This window comes from Scatophagus argus, chromosome 13, assembly GCF_020382885.2.
Source record: "Scatophagus argus isolate fScaArg1 chromosome 13, fScaArg1.pri, whole genome shotgun sequence".
In the NCBI taxonomy this organism is placed as follows: Eukaryota; Metazoa; Chordata; class Actinopteri; family Scatophagidae; genus Scatophagus; species Scatophagus argus.
Genome location: NC_058505.1, coordinates 14,456,640 through 14,481,781, shown reverse-complemented (window position 1 = coordinate 14,481,781; position 25,142 = coordinate 14,456,640). Strand labels below are relative to the sequence as shown.

Below are 25,142 nucleotides of genomic sequence, written 5' to 3'. Positions count from 1 at the left end.
AGACTGTATGAGTCTACTCATAGAGTGTAAGTTTGCCAGTTATGAAGGACTCTAACTATTACCAAACCAAACAACGGTTTATTACTTTAATATTGTCAATGCATAAAGACGCAGAGTAAAACATTCCTTTAGGAACCCTTTAGCATTGATGTGCAACACAAAGCCTTTGTGTCACAAAGCCTTTCTAACACGTGATTAACATGAAACAGCATTTTGGTTAAGATTAGGCACAAAAACTATTTGGTTAGGTTAAAGAAAAGATTTGGTTTAGAGCTGAGGTGAACAGCAGTGCTGGGATGATTCCTTGTATATTCCGTTACACATAATCATTTGAGACACTAATACAGAATAATTGATCAGTGCTTTTATGTACAAATGTGATGTTATTACTTTATTGCAGTGACAAAATAAAATAAGATGCTCATGCATGTCTGCTAACGCTGGATACAGAAGAGAGAAATCTGGTTCGCAGGTGGGTGTTAGCCCTCTAAAGACCGTACAGAATCTTTGATATTCTGCATCTGTTTCATGTTGCAGATCTGCCTCACTATTACCTCATGACTTTGCACTCGTTGCAAAAATTTAACAGCTGCACAAAGGCAAAGAGGACAGAGCGAGGGAGTGAAAAAAAGAACGAGAGAGGTGGGCAAAGTGATATGTTCCTCTTCTCCTCAGGGCAGACAGACAGACACCTGTGTGATTTTATCAGACTGTCCCTTCAATACTCTCGCTTATCCTTTGATGATCCATCACATCACCCTTTCTACACCAACAGACACACACACACCACATATACCTATTTCCTGGGTCTTTCTTTGTTTCTCTCTTTCATCTCCCCAGCTCCCTTTTTCTGACATGTTTTTGTCTCTCTCTCTCTCTCCCCCTCCTTGTTCCACTTCCTCTTTTGCCTCACCACCTTTGAAGTGTGTCAAAGCTCCTGCTTTGTTGAGTCCTACAGTTTAATTAGCACCTCTGCTTTTGTCACCTCGGTGCAGTTTCACTTTCAGGTAGTCACTATAGGTAGATTGGTATATGGCAAAGGGAATCTGACTGTTGTCATTATGTGAAGATGCTTGGCAGCAACAAAGCCGAAATTCATAGTCATGATCTGTGGAAAAACTGTACTTTAATAGAATCGTACAATTGCTTTCTTGTGTTTATTTACTCCTGTTTTCTATTTTCCCCTATTTTCTTGCCGTCCTGTCTCTCTTTTTAGATTGCGATCCTGCTGTTTCTGCAGATGGAATATATTTTGGGTATAATGCATGTACAACAGATCAAAAGCTCTTATTGTCTCTGCACAAAGGAAAAGGACAATACACCTGTAAGCAAAAAAGCATTAGCCAAAATTTGTCAATCCACCAAGAAGTTTTAATTGTGACTGGGAGAAAAAACAACAACAGAGATCTCGGGACCACTGTCTGTCTTCATTTTAACAACTGACAAAAATGATGTGTTTGTGACAGAAATGCTGGAACATTAAAACTTTTCACTTTTCACAAAATTATTCAAGTATCCATAATCGTGGCTCATTAACAGACAAGTACTGTAAATAATGCGTGCCCACAAAACACAAACAGCATGCTTTTCCTTACCAAAATCCTGCTCATCATTGACTGTGGACTTAAAAAAAAAAATTGTGCTTTCTTTGTCTCTCAAGTTGACATGGATCGTGTCTGGACCTCCTGCTGTGGTTTTGCTTGACACAGATGACTGCTATTACCAGGTCTAGTTCTAGACCTGCTCTTATTGAAAAGTGTCAAGACACAACTGTTGTTGTGATTTGGCGCAATGTAAATAAATTGAATTTAACTGAACTGAAAATGGAAGAAATGTTCGACAGAGAAAAATTAGGGAATTTGGACTACATGTCAGCATTTTTAACACAACACTCAAGGTCTGACTGAGGTAATAATATCTAATATCAGTATCAATCTGATGCCAGAATTGTTCAGCTCATGACTGAGAGGTATGGAGGAGTATGAAAAAAAAACTGCCTAATAAATCACAACAAAAGCATCTAAAATGTGTGCTGAGTATTAACTTCAAGTGTATCAACTTTCATGCTGTTGACCAATTCAAATTTGTAGTTTGATTTTTTTTGATTTTTATTTGACTACACTATGTTTATTTGACTTCTGTTAGATTCCTCAAAACTAAAATCTCAGCTTTGGCCTGCATGATGCTGACATTACATGAACTAATGGACTGGATGGTGAATCAGGTGTCTTGGGGAATTATGTTTGTACTGAGAAATGTTCAGAAATAGATCTGCTACTATATTTGTGTTTTCACTAGCAGATAGGTTTGTCCAGCTGGGTGTTGTAATAAAATTAACTAAAGCTATCTCAGTGTAGGGGTGATGGGAATGTGCTGTTCCACATACTGAGGAGACATGAAATACAGTCCAGGAAGTCCAGTTTGAGTAATAGAGCTGTGAATTTGAAGCCAACACCAAAACCTTGAAGAGCAGCTTATAATAGTAATAAAACAGTAATAATTATAATTTTAAAAAATAAAAAAAATTTAAAATTACTTTTCACTCTTTAATGTTTGATTCACGTAATGACTACATTTTGTTGCCCACTCTTCCTCTGCAACGGCATAATCATGTCAAAATCTGGCATTGGTGCCACCTACTGTTCATCTGGATGAAATAACTCCTAATGCTTTCATATCAACAGTGGATGGTGGGTGGTTGCTGAGATGCTGAGAAATGAGGTTTACAGAAACATTTACATTCACATGCATATCTGTCTATATGCACAAACACAACCTAAACCAACCAATGGGAATAACCAAATATGTTTTGTCGTGGTAGCTGCTCGTGATGACTCCCGCTCATTTCCATTGTCCATCTGTCTCCTACTTTGTTTCGCTCGTATATCCTTTCTCCCTTTGCCTCCAATTCTCCAACTAGTTTTGTTCCTTTACCCAGAGTGAGTTCAGCAGAGGAAACAATGTACCGCAGCACATTATTCTAGTGCCATGATGAATGGGGAGAATCTGTGCCTGTTGACTGTAGCCTTGAGATAAAGAATAAGCAAATGAAACTGTCTGCCTGCCTCGCAGCACCCTGGAGTTCACTGCCGCTATTCCTCATGCTAATTTGATTGAGAATGCTCGATCAGCACATACTCCTCGACCCACACACCTTTACTCCAAGAGAGGTGTTGGATGGACGTGGGGTTGGGGTTGCAGAATGCCATCATAGCATGCAGTAATAACAATTTATATTCAGGATGCCTGTCTCAGTGGATAATGTTCAAGTCAGGTCCACTGTGGGTAGATTGCATCAATGTGAACTGTGGGACAAAAGGAAAGACAGGAAGGAATCAAGAATATTCAGGTAAGAAGGTGAGGTGGGGAAAGAATTGAAGATAAAGGGGCTGTATGAGTCATTCAGAGGAGGGGCAGTGGTGATGGGGGGCTGGTGTAGGGGAGAGGGAATAGAGGAGGACGAGAGGAATGTTCAAGAGAAGTACTTAACAATCTTGGTCTGTGTTCCCACACTGCAATTAATGTGGAGCCAGAAGGACAGCCTACTCCTTTCTGCAGTACAACAAAACGGGGATTGATGAGAGTGTCTGTAGTGCATAAGTGACTGCCTGTAAATGGGCTTGCTAAGAGCAAAGTGACCAGACAGAGAAGAGGAGACAGGAGAGCTGGGCTGAAAAAGAAGGAATGAGGCTCAAGGTAGGGAGTAAAAACATATAAAGAGGGACAGACTGAGATAAAGGTTTGAGCATGGGGCTGTGTGTGGGTTTGTGCAAAACACAGGGAGAGCTCTAGCTGTAGACAATTACAAAGGAAGATAAATTGGAACAAAAGCTGCTCCTATGATGGCCTTTTTTCAGGGTCTCCTTGGTAGCGATTGTACGGGTTTCATTCATTAGACGGCATGCAATGAACAACAGGGAGTGAAATATCACCAGTCAGCAGCCAGTGCACAGCTCTGCTTTTTTCTCTCGGGCGGTATTTCATCCAGCTTGACCTTCCAAAGTCAACAAACCAAAGTGTTAATCGTGCAGAAAAAAAACAGTCAAAATTAATTTCCTCTTTTGTCTGGCTGCTTAATGCAGTGTCATTAAACCTTCACTATGTAACGGATTTGGTTACTAGGAAAAGCTATGTACTGTAAATTACTATTAAGCCACTACTGCTTGACTGGATAGGAACAATGCTGCGAGGCGTATCTTCAGCACCTCCACTTCAGTGGGATGAAAAAAAGATTAATTAAGTTTTTTTTTCATGTTTTTGATAACTAAATCATAATGTATATCCTAAATATTCCTATACAGTACATCTACATATGCAATAGTATTTGGGTAACACTACAGTATATGTACAATGTAGGACTGTTAAAAGCCCTGTGAGGGGAAGCAGAACAACATGAATCCAGCCTGTTTCGAGCTCCTCGAGGTCAGCTACATTTACTCATTACACAAAGAACAGTTCACATGTAAAACTGAAAAACAAAATCCTAACTGTAGCATCAAAAAAACAGACGGGGAAAAAAGGGAAAAACAGAGGGAGAAAAATAGCCAAGTATCAGTTTTACGTGGTTGTCAGCGCTGGGATTAATAGGAGCCATTTCACCATAATGAGCTGTTAAGCGTTAGCTGCCAAAAAGCCTCTTGGTTTGCCTTTGAGTCTCAGAACACTTTGTCCAATTATAACAGCTCTCTCTATCTCTCTCCTACCTGTCAGTATCGGCACTGCTGTACCAGCATGACTGCTGCCTGACTCCAGCTCTTGTTAGACAACACAATCAGCACCTGAAACAATCATCTGGAGATGAAGTCTATAATGATAACGAACTGTCGTTTCTACTCGTGCCTGTTCAGTGACTCAACAACTTTCAGTCAGCACTACGCTCCCAGCACCTGGCTCAACGGAAACTATTACGGGTTGTGTGGCGTATTCGTCTCAAATATGAGGAGCAATAAAAAGTTTCAAAGAAGAAGTGATGTCCTGGAGTTGTTTTTTTTCATGGGCTGCATGAGGAATTTTTACAAGCCTACAAGGATGTACAAAGCTGTTTCTCAACAGCTACAGCAAGTTCTCAGCAACTAAACATTCAGTGGCTGCAGAGAATTTATAAACCTAATACCTTAAATACTGTTAAAAAGGACTTCCCCGGGTAAAGGCTCACTGTTTTTACTGTGTATGACAAGATACGATAACAACATTGTGAAGTCAGAACATGAACAAAAACAAAGTGCTATATCATAGAAATATACGGTATTCATGCTGAGTGTTGTAGTGACAATATAAATAAAAGAAAAATATTATTTCCCTCCTTGGGAGTAAATTACAACTGTGCTTTGTAACTGTAACATCATGTATGACACCAAGCTGACACAGCTGGAGAAGAGAGTTTACATTCTTGAAAACAATCTTTTGGTCAGGTTAAATGAGGACGACACATGGCTTCAGTTAATTCAATTCAGAAGCCATGAATACAGTGAATAGAAAGAGTGAAGAAAGTGAAGAAAAATTATCTTAACTGCAAACCTAACACCTGATGAGATTATGAAAATGAAGGTATTTTCATAAATCTCAGTGAGCTTGAATCAGTCAGCTGTTTTCCCATCATCCAACTCATGACAGAAAGATTTTAAACCCCCTCAAACCTAACAAACAAAACTATCATTTTAAAAAGGTTTTAACATAAGAAGTGGTGCAGCACCTTTAAAGACTAACAGCAGTTCAGCATATATATTTACAGTAAACACAGACATATTGATATCCAAAATAATAATGCTTAGTTATTTTTGAGCCCTCTGTCCCGTGAGTTCTTCAACAATTAAATACAATAATGAGAAGAAAGAAAAGAAAACGATTTGTTTATCACTGCAAAGGGTGATAAATGGAATTCAGTCTCCATAACAAACAGTGAGAACAGAGAAATATCGGATCATCTGTTTTCGTCTTGTGGTGTGAAGTTGCCACAGTTGCCTGCACACAGCACTGTGTGTGTGTGTCTGTGTGTGTGTGTGGGAGGATGTGTATACAGCATGAGCGTAAGAGTGTACATCTCCTAATGTGTGTGGATACTTGAGAGTGCACATACTTCACCGCAGATGTTTTTTTTCTGTGTGAGTGCGTTTGGGCATGTGTTGTTCCTACCAGCATACGGGACCGGGGCATCCTTGTCTAGAGCGACCAGCGGCGGGTCCAGCAGCACCGTGTCCATGTTCTCTGTGATCACACCATGGTAAGATGTTTCTATCCACGGCTTGTGCTTATTGACTGTGAAAGAGGAGAGAAAAAGAGGAGGAACAGGACGAATGTTACCATCTTCCTTGGCAATTTTGTAATTGTATTTTTTACTTCATTGCACATTTCAGTTTAGATGCTTTTTTGTTTCTGTGCTGAGTCATTTCAAAAGGAGCGAGAATGAGGAAGCGGGAGGCATGGAAGCCTCCACTTTTTCCTAAACAACGCATTGTGATGCATTGTGTGTGTGGTTTGTGATTGATCTCTTAGGTTTTCACAGATGACAGGAGAACTAATGGAAGCCAGAGGGTAAAGATTGTAAAAACAAATTACAGATGTTTGTCATATGGCTTTACGTCTGTGATTGTCTTGCTTTGAAAAGAGCTCTGAATTCCCTACAAAAAAACACAACCCCAATTTTGCAAGAGAAGAATAAAAGTGAAACCTTTAACATACAAACACCCCTACTTGCTTTTGTCCCTTTTCCTCCCACTTTGCATACACCATATACGCTTCTTGTTTCGAATAACTCTCTGTGGGCCTGGGGAGGCTGTGGACAGCCATGTGTCTCCTCACTCGATAGTGCAATGCAACAAAGCTTTAAAGTTCTATTACCTTGACTTATTCAGGCAACACAACACAGTCTCAGTCAGCAGCCCACAATCTTTTAAAACCTTGTTACATCTAGAAACACTCATTTTTAATGAGAATTCTGTGCTCTAATCTTAGCCCAGACAAACACAAACTGCATACATTTCCATGTTAAGCTCAGGTTTTGACCTCTACATTTTTTCTTTTCTCTTCTTCCAGCACATCCTCTTTTTCTACAGTGCACTGTTTCTTTTTTTTCCTCTTTCCTGGAGAGCTCAAGACACAGAACTCAACCACTGTCGAATAAATGTGACTAAAAGGTCAGGGGGATGAGTTGGAGATTAACACAGATCACCATCACACATTGGAAATTAAAACCTCCTCCCACTGTCTCCCAGCAGAATCTCACAAGCCGACAGAGACCAGTGTGCAATAACCACATGTGCATGTACACTTTAATGTTCACACTCACATACATATGTAAGTAAATATCTCTGGTGTACAAGTGTCGTTCTTTGCAGGAAGCTGGGATGGCAACTTGACCTTTAAATCCACTGAAGAGGAACGCTTTGTCTCATGCCAGTGACCAGATGACACATCCAGCTGGCAGTGATTTAAAATGCATCAAACTGTTCCTAAAACCTTCTCAGAGCTTTTCATCTGCTTGGACAAATTTCAGTAGTTTTGTCCTACTAGTTCTTTTTCTCCCCAGCTTATGGCCATACCTGGTTGAGGGAACAGGGTGGGAAAAAAAAGGAAACACGTGTTTGGCTGATGCAAAAATGTTGTGAATGATAAAAGACGTTAAACTAATGAAATTATTATTATTTACCAAAGGTAAAACGGTCATTTAAAGTATCTTAGACCATAAGATTTCAACAACTTTGGCTTTAATACTGTATATTAGTATTAGTATATGCTATATACTCTGTTATTTTTATTGTACTCTGTTATTTTTTTTTAAATGTTATTATATTTTGTGGGGAAATTACTTTCTACTTTTGTATGCTTCTTTGTATTGCAATCCTGGCACAACAATTTCCTGCAGGATCAAAAATGTTCTTACCTTATCTTATCTTTAATGACACAAAACTGAATACACTGATTAGAACTGATGCAATTATTGTGCCTGTGCATCAGTTCTCATTCACACTTGCGTTTTAAGTCTTTAATTCAGTGACAGAGACCGATGACTACTGATCATTGTAGATGGGACTCTCACGCTGCAGAGACCAGAGTAGAGAGAGGATTATAGGGAGTGAAAGAGAACCACAAGGGAGGACATTATTCATACTAGGAGTCTCATCTCATGCTCACGCAGGAGACAGAAAGCACTGCAGCAAACAGCAGGACTCTGCTCTGCTGGAAAGTGGAGAGAGGAGAGTGGTGTTTAGGCATATTTACACCTGGAACATTTTACTTGTGATGGCGGAAAATCAGTGTATGAATCACAGCAGCAAACACACTTTCAGAGTGTATTGCAGATAGAGCTTCACCTTTATAGAATACTTAAAGATACTTACCTATAAATATTTATAGATGTACGGTACTATTGTGTGTTAGTAAAATTTCCAACCAAAAAGCTGATGTGAAAAGAACTGCTAAAAATCTTAGAATACACCTCTTCAAAACAAAGGCCACATTAGACTGAGGTACAGAACACACTACAAAAATTGCCATTATTCAAGTAAGTCTTCATTTCTATGTGCTTACACTTGCCAGTGTAAACACATATTAATCCATCGTGCCTGCATAGCATTTCATTTACATTTGAAGATGTCTTCACTAAGTCTAATAGCGGCCCACAGCTAGTGCAGTTTACTCATGGATGGCAGGTTCAATTTCTAGCTCAAGGTCTTACATTTATCCCAAACAAATTGGGTGGCAGTCGAGGCAGCAGAGCTGTGACTCTTTAAAGGGAGTCTAATGTAAGAGCTGTTTTGTAGAAAGAGCACACATCAGACCATGGAAATGTATTATTTCCAAAATGGCTTTGACGACATGTAGTACTGTAAAGCCATTAATGATGCGTTTAAGGTATTCATCCATGGCACCCGTGTACTGAGCCGCAGCAATGAAATAGAAACCAAGGCATTGAATTCGAACAGAAAAAACTCTGCCTGGACAAAATCTGCCCTGCTACGAAATATACTGATCAGCAGTCCTTAAGATCATCTCTGAAATTGAAACAAGACTCTACAGTCTGAATCTTGCCTGGAAAATGGCTGAAACAATTAATACATTATGCAAACATTTGGAAAATAATTTTCTGAATGTCTACACAATGCTTCTAATATTTGTGACACTTCACTGAAACAGCAAATGTGAACCTCATCTTGGCAGAAAAAGAAAAGTCAAGCCATAACCAAAGTCATGGCTGGTTGCATTGCCTGCGACCCAATTTTTGTGGCAGTTCATCAAGCGGATGTTTCACCAATATTTCACCCTAAGTGAATGATATTTCTCAAACGCTGGTGGCACAAAAAAGGAAATAAAAGATCACCTAAATCATCAGAATTAATTTTAGATAGCAATACCAGATGACATAGCAAGTTATTAGGGTTTATCTGTGATAGTTTTTGAAGTATTTCAGTCTTTGACATCTACAGATCCTGGCCACTACCATGGCTAATGAAAACCATTCTTGCACGTGATTCCTCTTTTAATAAGGTTACATGTGTCACTGACTGCAATATGCATGATGTCTTTGGCCATTTCCTAAGAAACATCTGCAGCCATTACAGCATTACAGCATGAGGCTGCACATTATGGAAGACTAATTCACTTAGTAGAAGAAACAGTCTAAAAGTGGATCTAGTACAGCAGTGGATAAGATCGGACATGACGGTAATATGGAAACAGAATTCCTGAAATAAGATAGTGCTTTCCTGTAAACAGCATTACTGTTGGGTATCGCAAATGTCCATCCTGGTATTGAAATCAAAATATCTGTTAGTGTCTCTCCTGGGACTGGGGTTCACGGAAACACATTACTGTAGAGACACAGCAGGTTGTTAATCTATATTTAATTTGGGTCACAGGCAAAAAAAGATAAAAATGAACAGCTAGAAAAAGAGGACATCACATAAAATCTTGTCTCTAAAAGTGTAAAAAGACATGCACATTATTACACGCCTACAGTGTCCTCAGAAAGATGCAATTCTGCATTGTTGGGTGACTTGTGAACCTGTTACCCAACACCAGGGACAAATAGATCATCCGGATGTACGTTATATAGACAAAAGTATCCAGACACACCTCTTTATGGGGCTGTCAGGGTTTGAGCTTGGCTCCTTACTTCCAGTGAAGGGGAATCTTAATGCTTCAGCATACCAAGACATTTTGGACAATGCTATGTTTCCAACTTCAAGTCCTTCAAATTATTTTATTATTACTAAAACATTAAATTGAACTCCTATTGGATACATTTCATGCCCAAGATTATACATCACTAAATAACAGCACTGATTCGAGGGAGGTCCATTTCTTGTTTGAGCAGAAAAATCTCCAAAATGATGAGCTAGGACAGGGTTTTGAGACCCATCCAACATTTCGATGGTGATGAGACGAAGACACTCTGTGTAGAAAATGCCTCCCTGGCAGCCCATTTGTCACACGTCATCAGCTTCTCTTTTTCCCCTTTTTTTTCATCATGTGCGCTATTAATTGCAAAATGGTATTTCAACTCCTTTTGGTCTCAACTTCACACAATCTAATTTTGAACCAGAGAGTATTGGTGTTACAACTTGCAGCCTAGAGATAACGCCCTTCTCTTCTTTTCTCTTTGCTTCTAGCTTCATTAACAAAACAAGAATGAAGTACAACTGACTTGTAATGAATTGTTGTTAACTGACTGCATTTTAATTTCACGGAGACAATTTACAGTATTTTAATTATCTCCCAGTGTTTCCTCACACCAGGCAGCACACTGGTGCAGTGGTTAGCACTTGTCTCACAGCAAGAGGGTTCCAGGTGCAAATCCCAGTCTGGGCCCTGGGCAGAGTTTGCATGTCCCATCCTTCATGTGAGTGTGTGAGGTTGTCTGTCTTTGCGTGTCAGCCCTGTGATTGATCCGTGACCAGTCCAGGAAAAACCCCGCCTCTCGCCCATAGTCAGTAGGGATAGGCTCTAGCCCCGTGTGACCCTGACGTATAAGCAGTATAGAAAATGGATGGACGGATGAATGCTTCCTGACACCATGACAAGCACCACAAACTTAACATTTTTTTTTTTTATTCTTGGTTTCTCTAATGAGGCACTTAAAACAAAGCACCTAATGCTAGATCTGTGTTTATGATGCTGCTATGTTAACAGTAAACAGTGGTCAGAGAATTAAAACTGCAGATTCAGGGCCAGTTAGGCGGTGATAATTACTTCAATGACGAACATCAAATCTCATTATTGCACAGTTCTACCATTAACTGATGACAAATTATAAGCTATAAAGGCATTAATCACGTGCAGCGGTCTTGACAGAGACACATATGAGCAGACATGATGGACTAGTTCAACCCACATCAGTAATGTGTCTGAAAACATCCTCAAAATAACTCACCACTCTATGCGGATGACACGAGCTTCATAGCACGGCGGCACAGATCATCACTCAGCCAATTTAAGAAGTCAGTGTCAGCTCTCAGTCATAATGCACATCGGTCTGTTTTTTATTTAACCTTATCTATGAAAGGAACTCAGGAATAACTTCATTTTTTTGCTGTCATTCAGATCTACAGGCTAATGTTTATTAATGAACTGACTATTGCTAATGCGAAACTGAGCACTAACCACAGCTGTAGTATCATGTACTGAATGAAGATTGTGAAATGTTCTGTGACATTAGCTGAAGGATTAAACAGTGAAGCTAAACAAACATCAGGACTGAGAGTGTCTGTTCAGTGAGAGCACAGAAGGTCTTCAGCAGAGTACAGTTTAGAGGTAAAAGTACTTTGAGTTTGGAGTTTCAGTTACTTTATGCAAGTGCACATTTTTGCCAAACTTCTGTCAAACATCACAGTAATCAAATACAATCATGGCTTCAGGGCACAAAGACATCAGTACAAAGACTGAACACAACTGAGACAGCTTTACAAATTATGAGTTCATAATTTGTGGATGATCAGTGCACCCTTAGAAGGAAGTGACTTGGTCAGTTGTACAGTTGTTTCCAACAAAAAAGCTCTAATAAACACATGCTGCACACAAAATGACGCTGACACACGCAGTAACACAACAGTTAAAATGAATTTACAGCAATGGTCAATAAGGGAACAAACTACAACAGCAGTAGATTAAGCATTAGAAAGTTGCATGCCCATGAGAGCAGGGGGACAAAATCATTACGTTCATAAGTACTATGAGCTTCCACTCCGACTTTAACAGTCCCACTGCTTAAGTGTAAGATGCAGTTTGCAAGAACAGAGTAATTAGGCCTATTGACTGCAGTCCTGCACTTTAAAGAGAACTAGGAAGGATCAAGTGGGTCCAGATTTCCAGTCGGTACTGTTTTTTTTTTTATCTTGTTTATTTATTGTTGATTCTTACATTCTTAACAACTCATTGAAAGGGTCCATAAACTCTGATCTCTGCCATTATAATGTACGGCCATCCTTCTCCCTGTTGTGGAGACAATTAGTTAATAAATATTTGGATTTAATTTGGTTATGGTCACAATTCAATCAAGGCAGTTCAGAGGTTGCTTTCCTAACCAAACACCAACACATGAGATACAGATGTGCTGTAATTGCTTTGCAACATTCAGCTCCCTTCTTTTCCTTTGCTCAACCTGGTGCTGACTGCACAACAAAGCCACTGCATTTAATTGGCATCAGATATTTTGCATATGGCAGTGTCTATATGTATATTAGAAAAACAAGTGCATTTATTTGGGTATATCTGAAAGTGCAGCGTCTGAGTGTGTATGAAGAAAACACAACACAGAGAGAGCAAAGAAAGAAATAAGGTTGCAGGGTTGGAAGTTAGTGGTCCGTAGGGGGATTGCAGCTCCACAGATTAAACTCAGCAGGTTTCTAATTCTGGTGGATCGGAGCGTCAGCAGAATCCTACGGTGTCTGTGGAGGGTGTGAAGGTGGAGAAAATGACACGCGCATGAAATAAAAAAAAAAAAAAAAAGTCTGTTAATATGATATAAAGGCTTTGCCAGTCAATCTCAAGAATGGCACATAAAATCATCCAAACAACAGCATTAGTAACCTCCAGCTCATGGAAGTCTGGCAACCGAAAGAGTCATGGGAGCTTTGATGTCATTTAAGGCAGATGACAATTTTTCATTTGACTGATCATTACCATAGCACTAGCACAATTCTCTAAATAAATAAAACTGGTGTCTTATTCTGCAATTTGTTCAATTCCCTGACTCCATTTTTTCCTCAGCTGTGGCATTTTCTGACACCAGAGCTAAAGTGATATGGGGAGTCTCAAAAGGTCAGTTGTTTGCCATTAGAGCACTTGGCATTCACTATAAGGAAATATTGAAAGAAAATCAGTCTGTCTGCCATTCCTTAATAATAAGCCATATTTGTTTTGCTTCCATGTCTGTCTCCTCTACTTGTTATGAATTATTTGTTGATTTACAGCACAATGAGAGAGCAAGGGGACGTGTCTTGGATGACTAACAATGACTCTGATTGGTTTCTGTAGAGAGAGAAATGCAGAGTGCACTCGGTGATGGCTTACTGTCGATTAGTTTCACTGAGTGGGCCAATGAAGAGGCACAACAGAAGGATTTGAAAGGAGTGAAGTGAAAGTGGAGTGGAAGGGAAAGGACAACAAAGAGAGAACAGAGAAGGGGATGGGAGGGAGGGGGAGGGCGGAGGTGATATCTCCATTAACAGAAAGCAGCAGGCGACGAGAGGAGCTGTGGTGAGGAGAAATGGATAGCTGTGTGACTGACTGGATTGAATAAGAAACTGTTCCACTCTGGCGACTTGGGCCTCATGTGATGATCAAGGAACATAGACAGTCTACCATTTGCACTTATTTCAGCTCCCTTCAAAGACAGCAATCTGGTATGTGTCAAAAACTCCACACCCTGACTGGCTGGAGTGAGTGATTCCTCCATCTGTTTATGTTTAGTTTTGCATCACATATCCACTGACATTTTTTTTTTACACCTTTAATGCAAAGCAGGCTGTAAAGACTGTAGCAACTGAGAACAGTTTTGACAGCTTGAGCGGATTTATGTTGTGTAGACAAGTTACATATCGCATTACATTACAAATCGGACATGCCAGAGGCAATTCAAGACCTATTCAAATCCCCTTAGGCTTGGTTCTCCAACAGACTACCAATACACATGTAACATTAAACACAAGAATACTCATTTAGGGTTAACGCACATCTTATTTATTAGGAATTAAGGAGTTAATTACCTTTGTGCTTCACAACATGATACTGGAGGCGCCCATGTAACTCAAGCTCATCTGCCAAAGCAGATGAGTTTTGACCAATTTCATAGTAGACAACCTCCGTTCACATAAAGCTGTGCTTATCGATATTGCAACTGCAATCGTGCACAGATTGAATATCAGAAAGAAGACTACTTTTTCTGGTTCAATGAACAATGTTAGCTCTAGTACATCAGAGGGCTTCTGCCTTCCTTTCTTTACTTTTCTTTCTAAGATTCTATTGAACTGACAAAATTCATGTCCTCAATGTTAGTGTCATAAATGTATATTAAAAAAGAGATACCTCTTGTAGAAATGAGCTTGAACTTATGGGATCAAGCTCATTTAACATTTTATGTTAGACAGAGTAGAAAACATCTGTTTGAAACCTGCATTTCTCTGCCTTATCTGAGACCTTGTCTTATCTAGTGTGTTAAGTAGGCAATCTCCAAGATGGGGGCCAAGGCTTTGCTGAATTGGCTTTATGAACTGCTTTGCTTATGTATGTGAATAGATCTAAACCGTTCATTTTCTGACTCCTATGTCTCACTATGTCTTATGTAGCCAAGGCTAAACAGCATAACATTGAAATGCAATAGCATTTTCATGAAAAACATTCCCTTTTAAATGTAGTATAAGTTTGTATAATTGAGTAGGTTTAAAAATCATGAACATGGCTCACCTGTTTTAAAAGACATACTTTGGTATTATTTCTCATGCTCCAAGTTGATCTGAATAAGCCTAAGCTTCACAGAGATACAGGGCCATAGTCCTGTTCAGACCCAGGGAAAAGTCCAGAGGAGGGTCGGGTTGTCAGCAAGTTTGAAGACGTGACCAATGGGATGAATCCTCTTACTGACATTAGTGCCTAAAATGAATTAGGAGACTTACAATCCATCAATCTGGATTGAATACATCAATTCATCAACAATCCAATCCAGATTGATACAAACTGAAACATTTCCCCATATCTTCATCTTCAAAAGACGGCTTTATTTTGAAATCCCTATAGCACATGTCTATGTCACTGTTTCCGTGAGAGCTCACCTCCTTCCTAAACATTCAAACAGTGCTTGTTCCAAGCCAAGTAATAGCAAGTAGCTAAGAAAGAGACAAGGCTATTTACTCCCCTCTAAAGAACAAATAAAAGTTGTTGAAATTGTGGAAATTTCGAAGAAAAGGCTAGTCAACAGGCACAACACACGCTGTGTGCAAACAAGGAAATTACTAGGTCAAATACTCAACTAAAACACAACAAACCTGGCTACTAACTCGCTGCTCTCACTATGGCAATATTAGCTGTTCATTTTCAGCAATGTTAGGCTGAGAAAACAGGCATGCAGACTGAAATTCAACCATGTTGTGGGGGTCTGGAGATGCAGTGACTTAAACAAAAATGTATGAATAATACATGTAATTTGTTACACTGTGGGTAGAGGAAAAGTCAGCTAATCACAAGACTAATTTATGCATGTAAAATGCCATAGGCTTTAGCCAATAATGGTGACTACCAAAAGCAAGAACACAAAGTTGTGGCAGCTTTTTCTGTATCTTATTTTTTTTTTAATTACTTATTTTTGTTACATACGGTTGGAAATATGATACAGTCATCAACTGCAGGACCCTGAAATGAATTAAATAAAAATTGCATCATGACATGTTCAAGAAAGATCGATACAATTCATACTGTGATGAAACTTGTGAATAAAAAGGTGGGAGGCAAGACAACCCTTGTGATGAGCCTGAGCTGGTGTACAATATGTCTGATAAACTGCCATCAGCCTATGTACTCTGTGCACACTCAGTTTTGTCAGGTGCCCAGCTGCCAAATAAAGTGATCAATTGATGATGTATTATCACCTAAAATTTATGAATGAATTTGACTCTTTTGTCATCTGCAATGCTCTTCCTGCCAAGGGATGGGTTCCAATAACTGGTTCAATTTCAGATCCAAGTCCTGGATGGCAAAACATCCAGATCTCTTACAGAACATTTTATTGGTCTGATTGTTGGAGGCATTCTTATATGCATGAAAGTGCTCTATTATTATTAGTAGTAGTAGTAGTAGTAGTAATAGAAGTAGTAGTAGTAGTAGTAGTAGTAACAGTAGTAGTATTATCATATCACAGCCTTTTTTTGCAACTCTTTCCACATTTTTTGGGCACCGTGAGCATCAAAGAGGCAAGCAACAACTGCATAAACTCCAAAAACTAAACAGAGAACAGAAAGTTTAGGAGGAAGCAGAAATGAGGATACTTCTGATACTTCTTCTCTAGTTTACGGTACATATATTTGAAACAACACACACAAACCTCACCAGCAAGCTGTTACCATCATCATGGCTACCTTTGATTGCAGCTGGCAACACGCAGGTAATTGAAATAATCGGTGGTTTGACAGACTTGCATGCATGACATTGACATCCTTGCACTTTTCAGTACTATTTAGATTTGATTATTGATTTGAAATGATTCAGATTCAAATGCAGATTTGATGCTGGATTTGACTTTGATAAAATGCAATGAAACCAACCAGGTTTGTCTGCTGGCTAATTTGCCAGTTAACTATTACTAACCTCACTATTTGTCATCTCTGTGTATATTTCTTCACATTAGCTCACAAGTCTCCTTGCTCTGCCAGGTTGCTTTGTGTGACACTCAAGACATCACCCTAGGTGAGAGACACATCACTTGATCTACTCCAACCATGAAAGTCACTGGCAGACAGCTGTTTGGTTGCTGCACTTCTTATCCGTTTTGTTGCTGACTCACGTCTCAGCCTTATCAGTTGCAAATCTGACTGTCTCTAACTTTTCTTGCAGTCTCTCTTGAGATCTCCTTTCTGTCACGGTCTAACATGGTAAATCTGTCATCTAAACCCACTTAATCATGTCTTTCTTTTTATCACTGTCTCTCTTTTTACCTGTCAGAGGATAGTGACAGTTAGGTAGTGATATGTGTGAGCTGTCAGTCTGACTTGGTGAAGACTTATATTAAATGTACCCTGAACAAGCACGAGTGGCAGGTCACTGTCATGAAGGCAATGCAGTCAAAAAGTGGACGGACTATTTCACTTGGATGAATACAGATGACAGTAACAAAAAAGATGAAGTGGCAATGCTGGTTCACAGATTCTGCTTAGCTGCTTAGTGTTAGAACAGTAAAAAATAACATCTTTTTTTTGTTTGTTTTTTTGTTTGTTTGTTTGTTTGTTTTTTAAAAAGCATGTACTTGAATCACTAAAATACTGCATCAACATTTAACAAACCTGCCAGGGAATGACAGACTGAAAAGAGCACATAGTCTAACTGCAAGATGTCTGATTCAATTACAGCACAAAATCTTATCCAGTAGAGCTCTAACAAGAAGGCAGAAGGAAATTACTTCCACTGTGGTGTCCTCAGCACACACACAGCTCATAGCTGAGCACAGTGACACAGTGAGGTCTATTAATGGCTGGTTTCCTTTGTGAAGATTTCATAAAAGCGCATCTTGAAGCTAAAACTTTCCATCTCTGTGATAAAATATACAGGTCTATTTTATATGCAATACGATGCACATGGACTGAAATCTACTCTCAATTAATTAAAAAAAAAAACTGCTGTCCTCATAATGCATTAAACCTTGTGTGTAAAAAGGGATATTTCTGCAGAGCTGCTGACTGTACTCAGAGGTTGCTTCCAACAAACTTACCATTGTAATCACAATTAAATGTGCTGTCGCAGGTCATGCGGGGGCTGTTATTGCTATATTAAAACAATTTGTGTCTGCAAAGTGCAAAGTGAAGTTCCTCAGCTGAACTTGAGAAACTGCTTTTTCACATTTCCAATTATAAGCCACCATGTGACAACTATAGTCTATTCTGAGAAGTGTCTCTTCTGACTCATTTTGATGTGTAAAAATATGCCAACGAAATTAATTCAGTAGGTGAATACAGTCTTAAAGAACTTGAAATATGAAGGTGTAGTATGGTACTGTGGATAAAGAGTGAGAAATCACTCCAGGGAGGTTAAAGTTGCTGGCAGAGGCATTTTTAAAGAAGGAGAAAAGCTTTAGTCATGGCTGAAGGAGCCTGTAAGCCCCTCTAGAAAAGCATGAGCATGAAACACTGTTACTTTCCACAGCAGACTCATTTACTTCACACAAGCGTGTATGCAAACACACCAACACACAGTAACCCAATAAGACAGAATTAGTGAGTACTGCACCACTGGGAATGAGGGTGTACAGCTTTTAAGTACTGTTTTAATACTCTCTCAACAGCCCTGGTCACAGTCATGGGTGAGTATTTGAGCTTTTTATAAAACAGACTTGAAATCAATTTTGATCTTAAGTGTAAAAACCATGTATAAGTAATACTTTTTATAAAAACTTACTGCAGTGGCAACAGTGGACACAAAAAGGTAGATGGCTCTGTTTGGAAAAAAATGTATTATATTCTTTTTTTTAACACTTACTAGACTTATTAGACCATAGCACTTGCCCCAGGCAACCATGAAGACATATAAATGCTCAACATATTAGGGCTGGAGTGACTCATCAATGTAACTGACGTCATCAATTATGGAAATGTGTCGATTTGCATTTGTTACAGTTTTTAAAACCATTTCAGTGGGGTTCCTTGCCTCACACTGACGCAAAAGTAAATTTGCCAGTGATTATCCTAGCTGCATATTAATCCACTGATGAAACAGATCTATGTCTATAACCATTTTAAGTTTAAGTGAAGCGCTGTTAACTATTTAGTAATTGATTTGATTGGATAAAATATAGAAATATTAAATTAAAGTTTGTGATATTTATTTGGGGTAAATTCTTTGTTGATTTAATAATTAGATTAATTATCCTAACTTATAGAGAAACACAACCATTCAAGCCCACAATTAAGAATCACCAGTTAACCCAAATTAGTAGTTAGATAAACTAACTGAAAAAAAAAAAAGTCAGGTTAATCATTGAAAAAATAATGATGAAATGAATCCCTCTTGTGATATACAAACATATCACAACACAAATTCTGCACTGAGCGCCTGGCGTCACTGAACAGCCAGAGTCTGTTTATGAAAACAAACAGACAACATCAGGTGTACACTGTATAGGTACAGATGGTGGCTCATGCCTTCGTGCTGGCGAGGACGTGTATTTTGCAAGCAAAAGTCTCTGTAGCACTAAAGACATTAATCATATTCCATGATGTTATTTTTAGTCCAATAATCAGTATCCAAGAGAGCATCTTCTCATCTTCACTCCAATTCAACTTGTTTTTTAAATGGCCCATTACATTATAGTCTGAAGACAAACATGGTTGATATAGGGCCTGTGCCATTAGGACCAGAATAAAGCTCTTTCTACTGGAAAATTATTATTATTTTTAATCTGTTAAATAAATCTTGGGTCTCCATCGCTCTCTGCACTCTCTCCCTGTCTGTCTGTTTCATACCTGCTCATTCTACGTCTCCACAATCACAAACACACAGACACACACACTGACATACAAAGCCTGAGGCTATATCCAAACCACCATGGTAGAGAGGACCAGGGGTGATGGACTATTGACTGATAGAGTTCAAGCAGTCCATGTAACTCTTGGTGGTTAGCCAGTCATTTCAGCAACAGCCTTGGGCAACCTGCTACTATTGACAGTGTGCATATGGTTGTGTCTGTGCATGTGTGTATCAGGACTTACATGTGTTTGTGTTTTTGCTGCAGAATGATGGAATTCCCCCAAGCCTGTGAGAGTGACTAGGAGGATGTCTGACAGGTGAAGATAAACTGGACCAATAGCATGGAAGCAGTGAGATTTATAAGAACAACATGGCAAACAGAACACATTGACTACTCTGCATAAAAGTTGTCTGGGATTTAGGAGGATATGCTGCTGCATTCATGTATGTGATGGGGCAAGCAAAGCCCAGGGCCTGTAGAGAGATGAATGGGTTATTAAAGTGTGTGTGCATGTGTGTGTTTCAGTGCAAGTGTGAGGGGATGGGTGCAAGGGAGACAAAATAAAGAGAGGAGAAAAATGAAAGTGAATGTAACTGGGAAATATATCAGGGATTAGTCATGAGGCAGAGCAGTGGATAAATCACCACCACCTCAGGGCAGCAGGAGAAGAGGGGTATCAAAGCAACCTCATGTTTTTAGATTTAATCCAGAAGAAATGATTAAATTACATTTCAAATACAAAAATGGAAAGCATTCAGGTGACATAAAATCAGACATCTGTATCACAATGTGAAACTACATCTGATCAGGTTATCATTCATTGTGAAGGAACTGGGTTTATTTGCAAGAGAAATATTTCAACTCTATGTCTCCTTTGTATGATGGGTTAGAGTCGCTGTCTCCCAGGGCAACCAAGGCCAATAGATATGATGTGCTTGGCTACAGAGTCTTAGACAGACAGACTCTACCCTATTAGACTGTATAATATGTGATTATGATTATACAATATGATCCAGGTCAACTTAGGTACCAATAGTTTGTTTATATTCTAATAATGATATTGAGTTATTCCAGCTCAGTAGACTTCCATTTCATTCGTTATCAAGTAGTTGCATGGAAGAAGACTAAAGATGAGGATCATAAAAAGGCGAAGTAACCCCTTAAGCTGTATGAAGTGTAATGGTGGCAAGAGACCTTCTTTTTTTTCTTACACTATCTTAAGTAGACACAGTGATACATTTAATCCATACTACTACACGCTGCTCCTCTGCCACTTCGTACACAAGTACCTACACAGATAGGAACAGAATCATTAGTGCCTTTCCCGCAACAAAGGACGACATACACATACAAACAGAAGACAGAAGAGAATTCTCATTGACGGATGAATGCATACGGCTTCATCAGTAGTAAAAGACTGCAGTGTGTGTGTGTGTGTGTGTGTGCGTGTGTGTGTGTGTGTGTGTGTGTGATGTACACATGTCATTTTTCACTCCCTTCCTCAGCAGGTTTGGCCTTTGATGTCTGGATAATCTTGTGGACTGAAGGCTCAATTAGTCCCTGAGGTGATCAAAACAAATCCACAAACAAATTTAATAGTTCAATACTGGTTCACACTGTCTGCAACATCAAGCTTGTTCACACTGAGAAGGCCATATTCTGCAAAGCATTGCATGTGGGTACAGTGGTTATATGCCTAATACCTATATCCAAGTTAGACAAGTTATTTATAACCTCCCTGAAGCACAAAGCTACATTGGACAATTCACTGTGAACCAAAGGAGGTGCTGTCACAGATCTCCTCAGAGCAATGAATCTGATCAGAGACGCTGCTTAAGCCCACCAGAGTTCAAATGATGAACCTCACCTTACAAATTGTGTGGGAAAGGTTCAAAACACGAACACCTCAGTGAGCAATGAAAGTTGATTTTGGCCTTGGAAACAACAGACAACAGGTCTACAGGTTTTCTTCCTCTTTCTCAAAATCCATCCACTGAGGAAGATGATTAAGATGTGATTAAAACCTCCTGAAAACGCAAGTGGAACTGAATCTTGAGTTAGGATTTTGTTTTTTCAGAACATCTTATTCATTTAAATGTAACAAAGCTGAATGGTTAACATTTAATTCATTGAATTAAAAGCCCTAAAGAACTGCATATCCACCAGCCTGGTGTGTGCATGTGTGCGAGACAAAGATAGTTCCAGAGACAAAGGAGAGGCAGGGAAGCAGGGCCGGGTACGAGCCAACTAAGATCTATGGGCTGTCAGTAACACTAATCAGGCTTTCCCCAGCAGCATTCATCTCAGGAGTAGCACCATGAACTGGGCGCTGACCAGCAGCCGGACAGCCAACTAACACCACAGGCTGCCATGGCTACAGCATTGCTTCAGCTGCCCAGTGATAAAGATGGGAAAGGCAGATTCTGTTAAAAAGAATGACATGTCACATTTCTTAGCAATGACTTTGACCTTTGGTTGTTAACTTGTCTTCTTGAATAGGCTTTTAGCTTTCGACTTGTCGACAAGCTACCCGGTGGAGTGATTGTTAAAAAGACTAAAAAGGAAATAAGAGCAGACAATAGACGATAGATGGAGAATGAGACAACATTGTAAAAATATGATGGAACACCATGTAAGTTTATGTCAAATGTGGGCACTGACTGTCTTTCAGGTAAAAAAAAAAAAAAAAACAGCAGTCAACAGTCCCTCACTGTTGCCAATCTAATAGCATCTGAACCATTTTCATTTCTGTTGCTCTGCTGTTGTGCCATTTCCAGAACCGTTGCCTCTGCTTGCCAGCCTTATGTTCATTTTCACTCCTCTGCAGATAGCATCTGACTTTGTCAAAGTTGTCTGCATCATTTGAAAGAATATGTCACTGGAATAAAAAGGCAAGTGGGAGGAGAAGTGGGGGCCAAAGTAATCAAGGGAGCTGAAAAGCGTGAAAGTACCATTACTCATAATGCCATATACACATAGGAAAGATAAATGACTACAATGCAAAGGCAGCCCTCTAATACTGGATCCAGTTAGGCGGAAAGGAAGAGACAAACCTTCCCCTTGCTTACCATCCTACCATTGTTTGAAATAATTGTTACACACTGGAGGCTCGTATGAAAACGCCCTAGAAGTAGTGTGAAATAAAAGGAGCGTGAAACAACAATGGCAGCATAAAGCTTTATAAACCAAGGTCACATATACGCTGCCTGCGACCCTGCTGTGAACACGCATACATTCTGACAATCTCCTCACACTGTGATATTGTGGATATTATGAGCCTGTGCCATTTGCAGAAGGTGTTCACAGGGTTGTGGTTGTCAACATGAGGCGAGTAACCCCAGTGCAGGAAGGGCGAAGTAACAGAAGGAGAAGAAAACCTTTGTCTGTAAAAAAAAAAAAAAAAAGAAAAGAAAAAAGAAGAAGCACAGCAGCAGGAAAGACGCTGTCTCCTTGAACAACTGTGGTGGCTTTGCAGGTGCCAGTTACCTCCACCTCAGGCTAAAAACTACAGCACCCAGGGCTAGGATGCACATCACGATAGAATACGTGTGCTGGGGGAAGGAAGATGACCAGGCGAGAGTGAAGAGATGTTCTGTCTGTTCTGTGTGTTCAAATACACAGGTTAAACAACACAGAAGTTAAAACACAGAGTACAAGTTATGTGCCATTTTATTTTGGAGCCTCTTCCAAGATGACAGATGATCCAAAGCATCCTGAAGTTGCTCCAAACAGCTTGCAGTGATTGTGTTTGTGTTATGCAAAGACATCACCATTGGTCGGCCTGATTTGAAAAATCCACATGACGCACTGAAATGTTTTTGTACAGTACAGACATAGATCCACTAACAATAACTAGCAGTCCTCAAAGGTCTGTTAAGGGGATTCATCTTCTCCAACAGTAATTTGAGGACACACACACATAAAAACACATTTTTCAGAGGCTTTAACACTTCACTAACACGCTGTGCCAAGAACGATGACTGACATAAATTATTTGTCGTGGCTTGTATAACACTGGTTATAAACAGCAGCTCCTCCTCTTAACATGGGCACACACACCTCCCAGTATGATTACACTCTCCTGGCATTTTTCAAAACTTATTTAGCTGCTCAGAACATTGTGGGAGAAAAGTAACAGCTGCCAACAACTTCGAGAAAACAAAGGAAAGAGAAGGCGAACAGAAATGCAGAGAAATAAGGACAGTTAATTAGGGAGCCTTTACCTGGAGGAACCATGAGGTTCACTTAATAAGTACTGGAATGCTGAATAACGCTCAACTGAACTGGTGTCATAAACTGAAAACAACCTGCAGTAACAGTGTGAAACATTTATGCAGAGTTACATCATATCTCCCTCTGGGCTCGAAAGCAAAGGTTTCCACTGTGCTAGAGAAGCTCCTGGGTCAGGGTTGTAAATTAAACTCTGACCATGGAATTATTTTTTTGGGCTTAAAGTACTGTAAATTATTTTGTTTGGATAGCCAGCACCATACGGTCTAAAATATTATTTAGGCTGAAAAAAAAATCTCTCAATGTAATTTATTTTACTTTATGTTATTTGGTAGTTATGTTACACCAAAAGCAGGCTCATCGGAAACAAGTGAAAGACCTTCATTAAAGTCACAATGTTGTATAATTTAATCATTCAGAAGAACATCAATTTCTGTCAAAACCATGACATGCAGATGTAAGAGAATTTACTATTACTACGCTCATTGGCTAGACATGTTGTCAGTGAGAAGGGGGAGATATGAGTCTGAAAGGCAGCAAAAACTACAGCCTTGTGGAGATAACTATAATGAAGATGCTGTATTTATGAATAAATTTAAATTAATAGGTTTTATCTAGTTTCCTGTCAGAAAGACAAAAGCTTTATTGTTTCCCGTTCCTGGCAACACCAACATCATGCAGATACAAAATCCTGACTATTAGATGAGTTACTGCAAAAATGCCACACTCACACCAAAGTGAGAAACTGTGGGACATCTGCAAGATGATACACAGAAAAACACTCACCAACACACACACACTGATGAGCTACTATATTTTTACAAACCCATATTTTAGTGTTTACGGAATATCTCTCTCTCATGCTGACAAATACACACACACATCCAAAGCCGACTGACATGGATGCACCTGTAGCTGTGTTCTTCCAACCAGCCAATTACATTGCATAGCGAGATAAAGAAGATTGATTCATCGGCAGTAGACGAAGAATAACTGCAAGACCTTGACGTTTACCACAAAGAAGCTACAAAGTTGTTTTTCATGAAAAGATAAGAGAGGCAGGCACCTAAAGGTCAAATTATTTGACTTTATTGATCTAAATCTTCCATGACCTTGTTTTCATTGCACTTTAAACAGTCGTGTTATTATAAAAGTTTCTATTAGATAAGTAGCAACTTGTGAATTAATCTAAGTTCATAAAAGTCTTTGCTGTTGTTAAGGCTGCGTTGGTCATTTTCCGGCAGAACTAAAT

The 25,142-nt window shown here is 39.3% G+C and overlaps 1 protein-coding gene across 1 annotated transcript in view; it reads right to left on the bottom strand.

Moving 5' to 3' along the window:
* Positions 1–25,142, bottom strand: part of clstn2a (calsyntenin 2a) — a 127,754-nt gene that overhangs the window by 61,344 nt on the left and 41,268 nt on the right. The window contains exon 2 of the mRNA XM_046408520.1: positions 6,133–6,255. Coding sequence (XP_046264476.1) covers positions 6,133–6,255 — 123 coding nt within the window. The remainder of the gene's footprint in view (positions 1–6,132; positions 6,256–25,142) is intronic.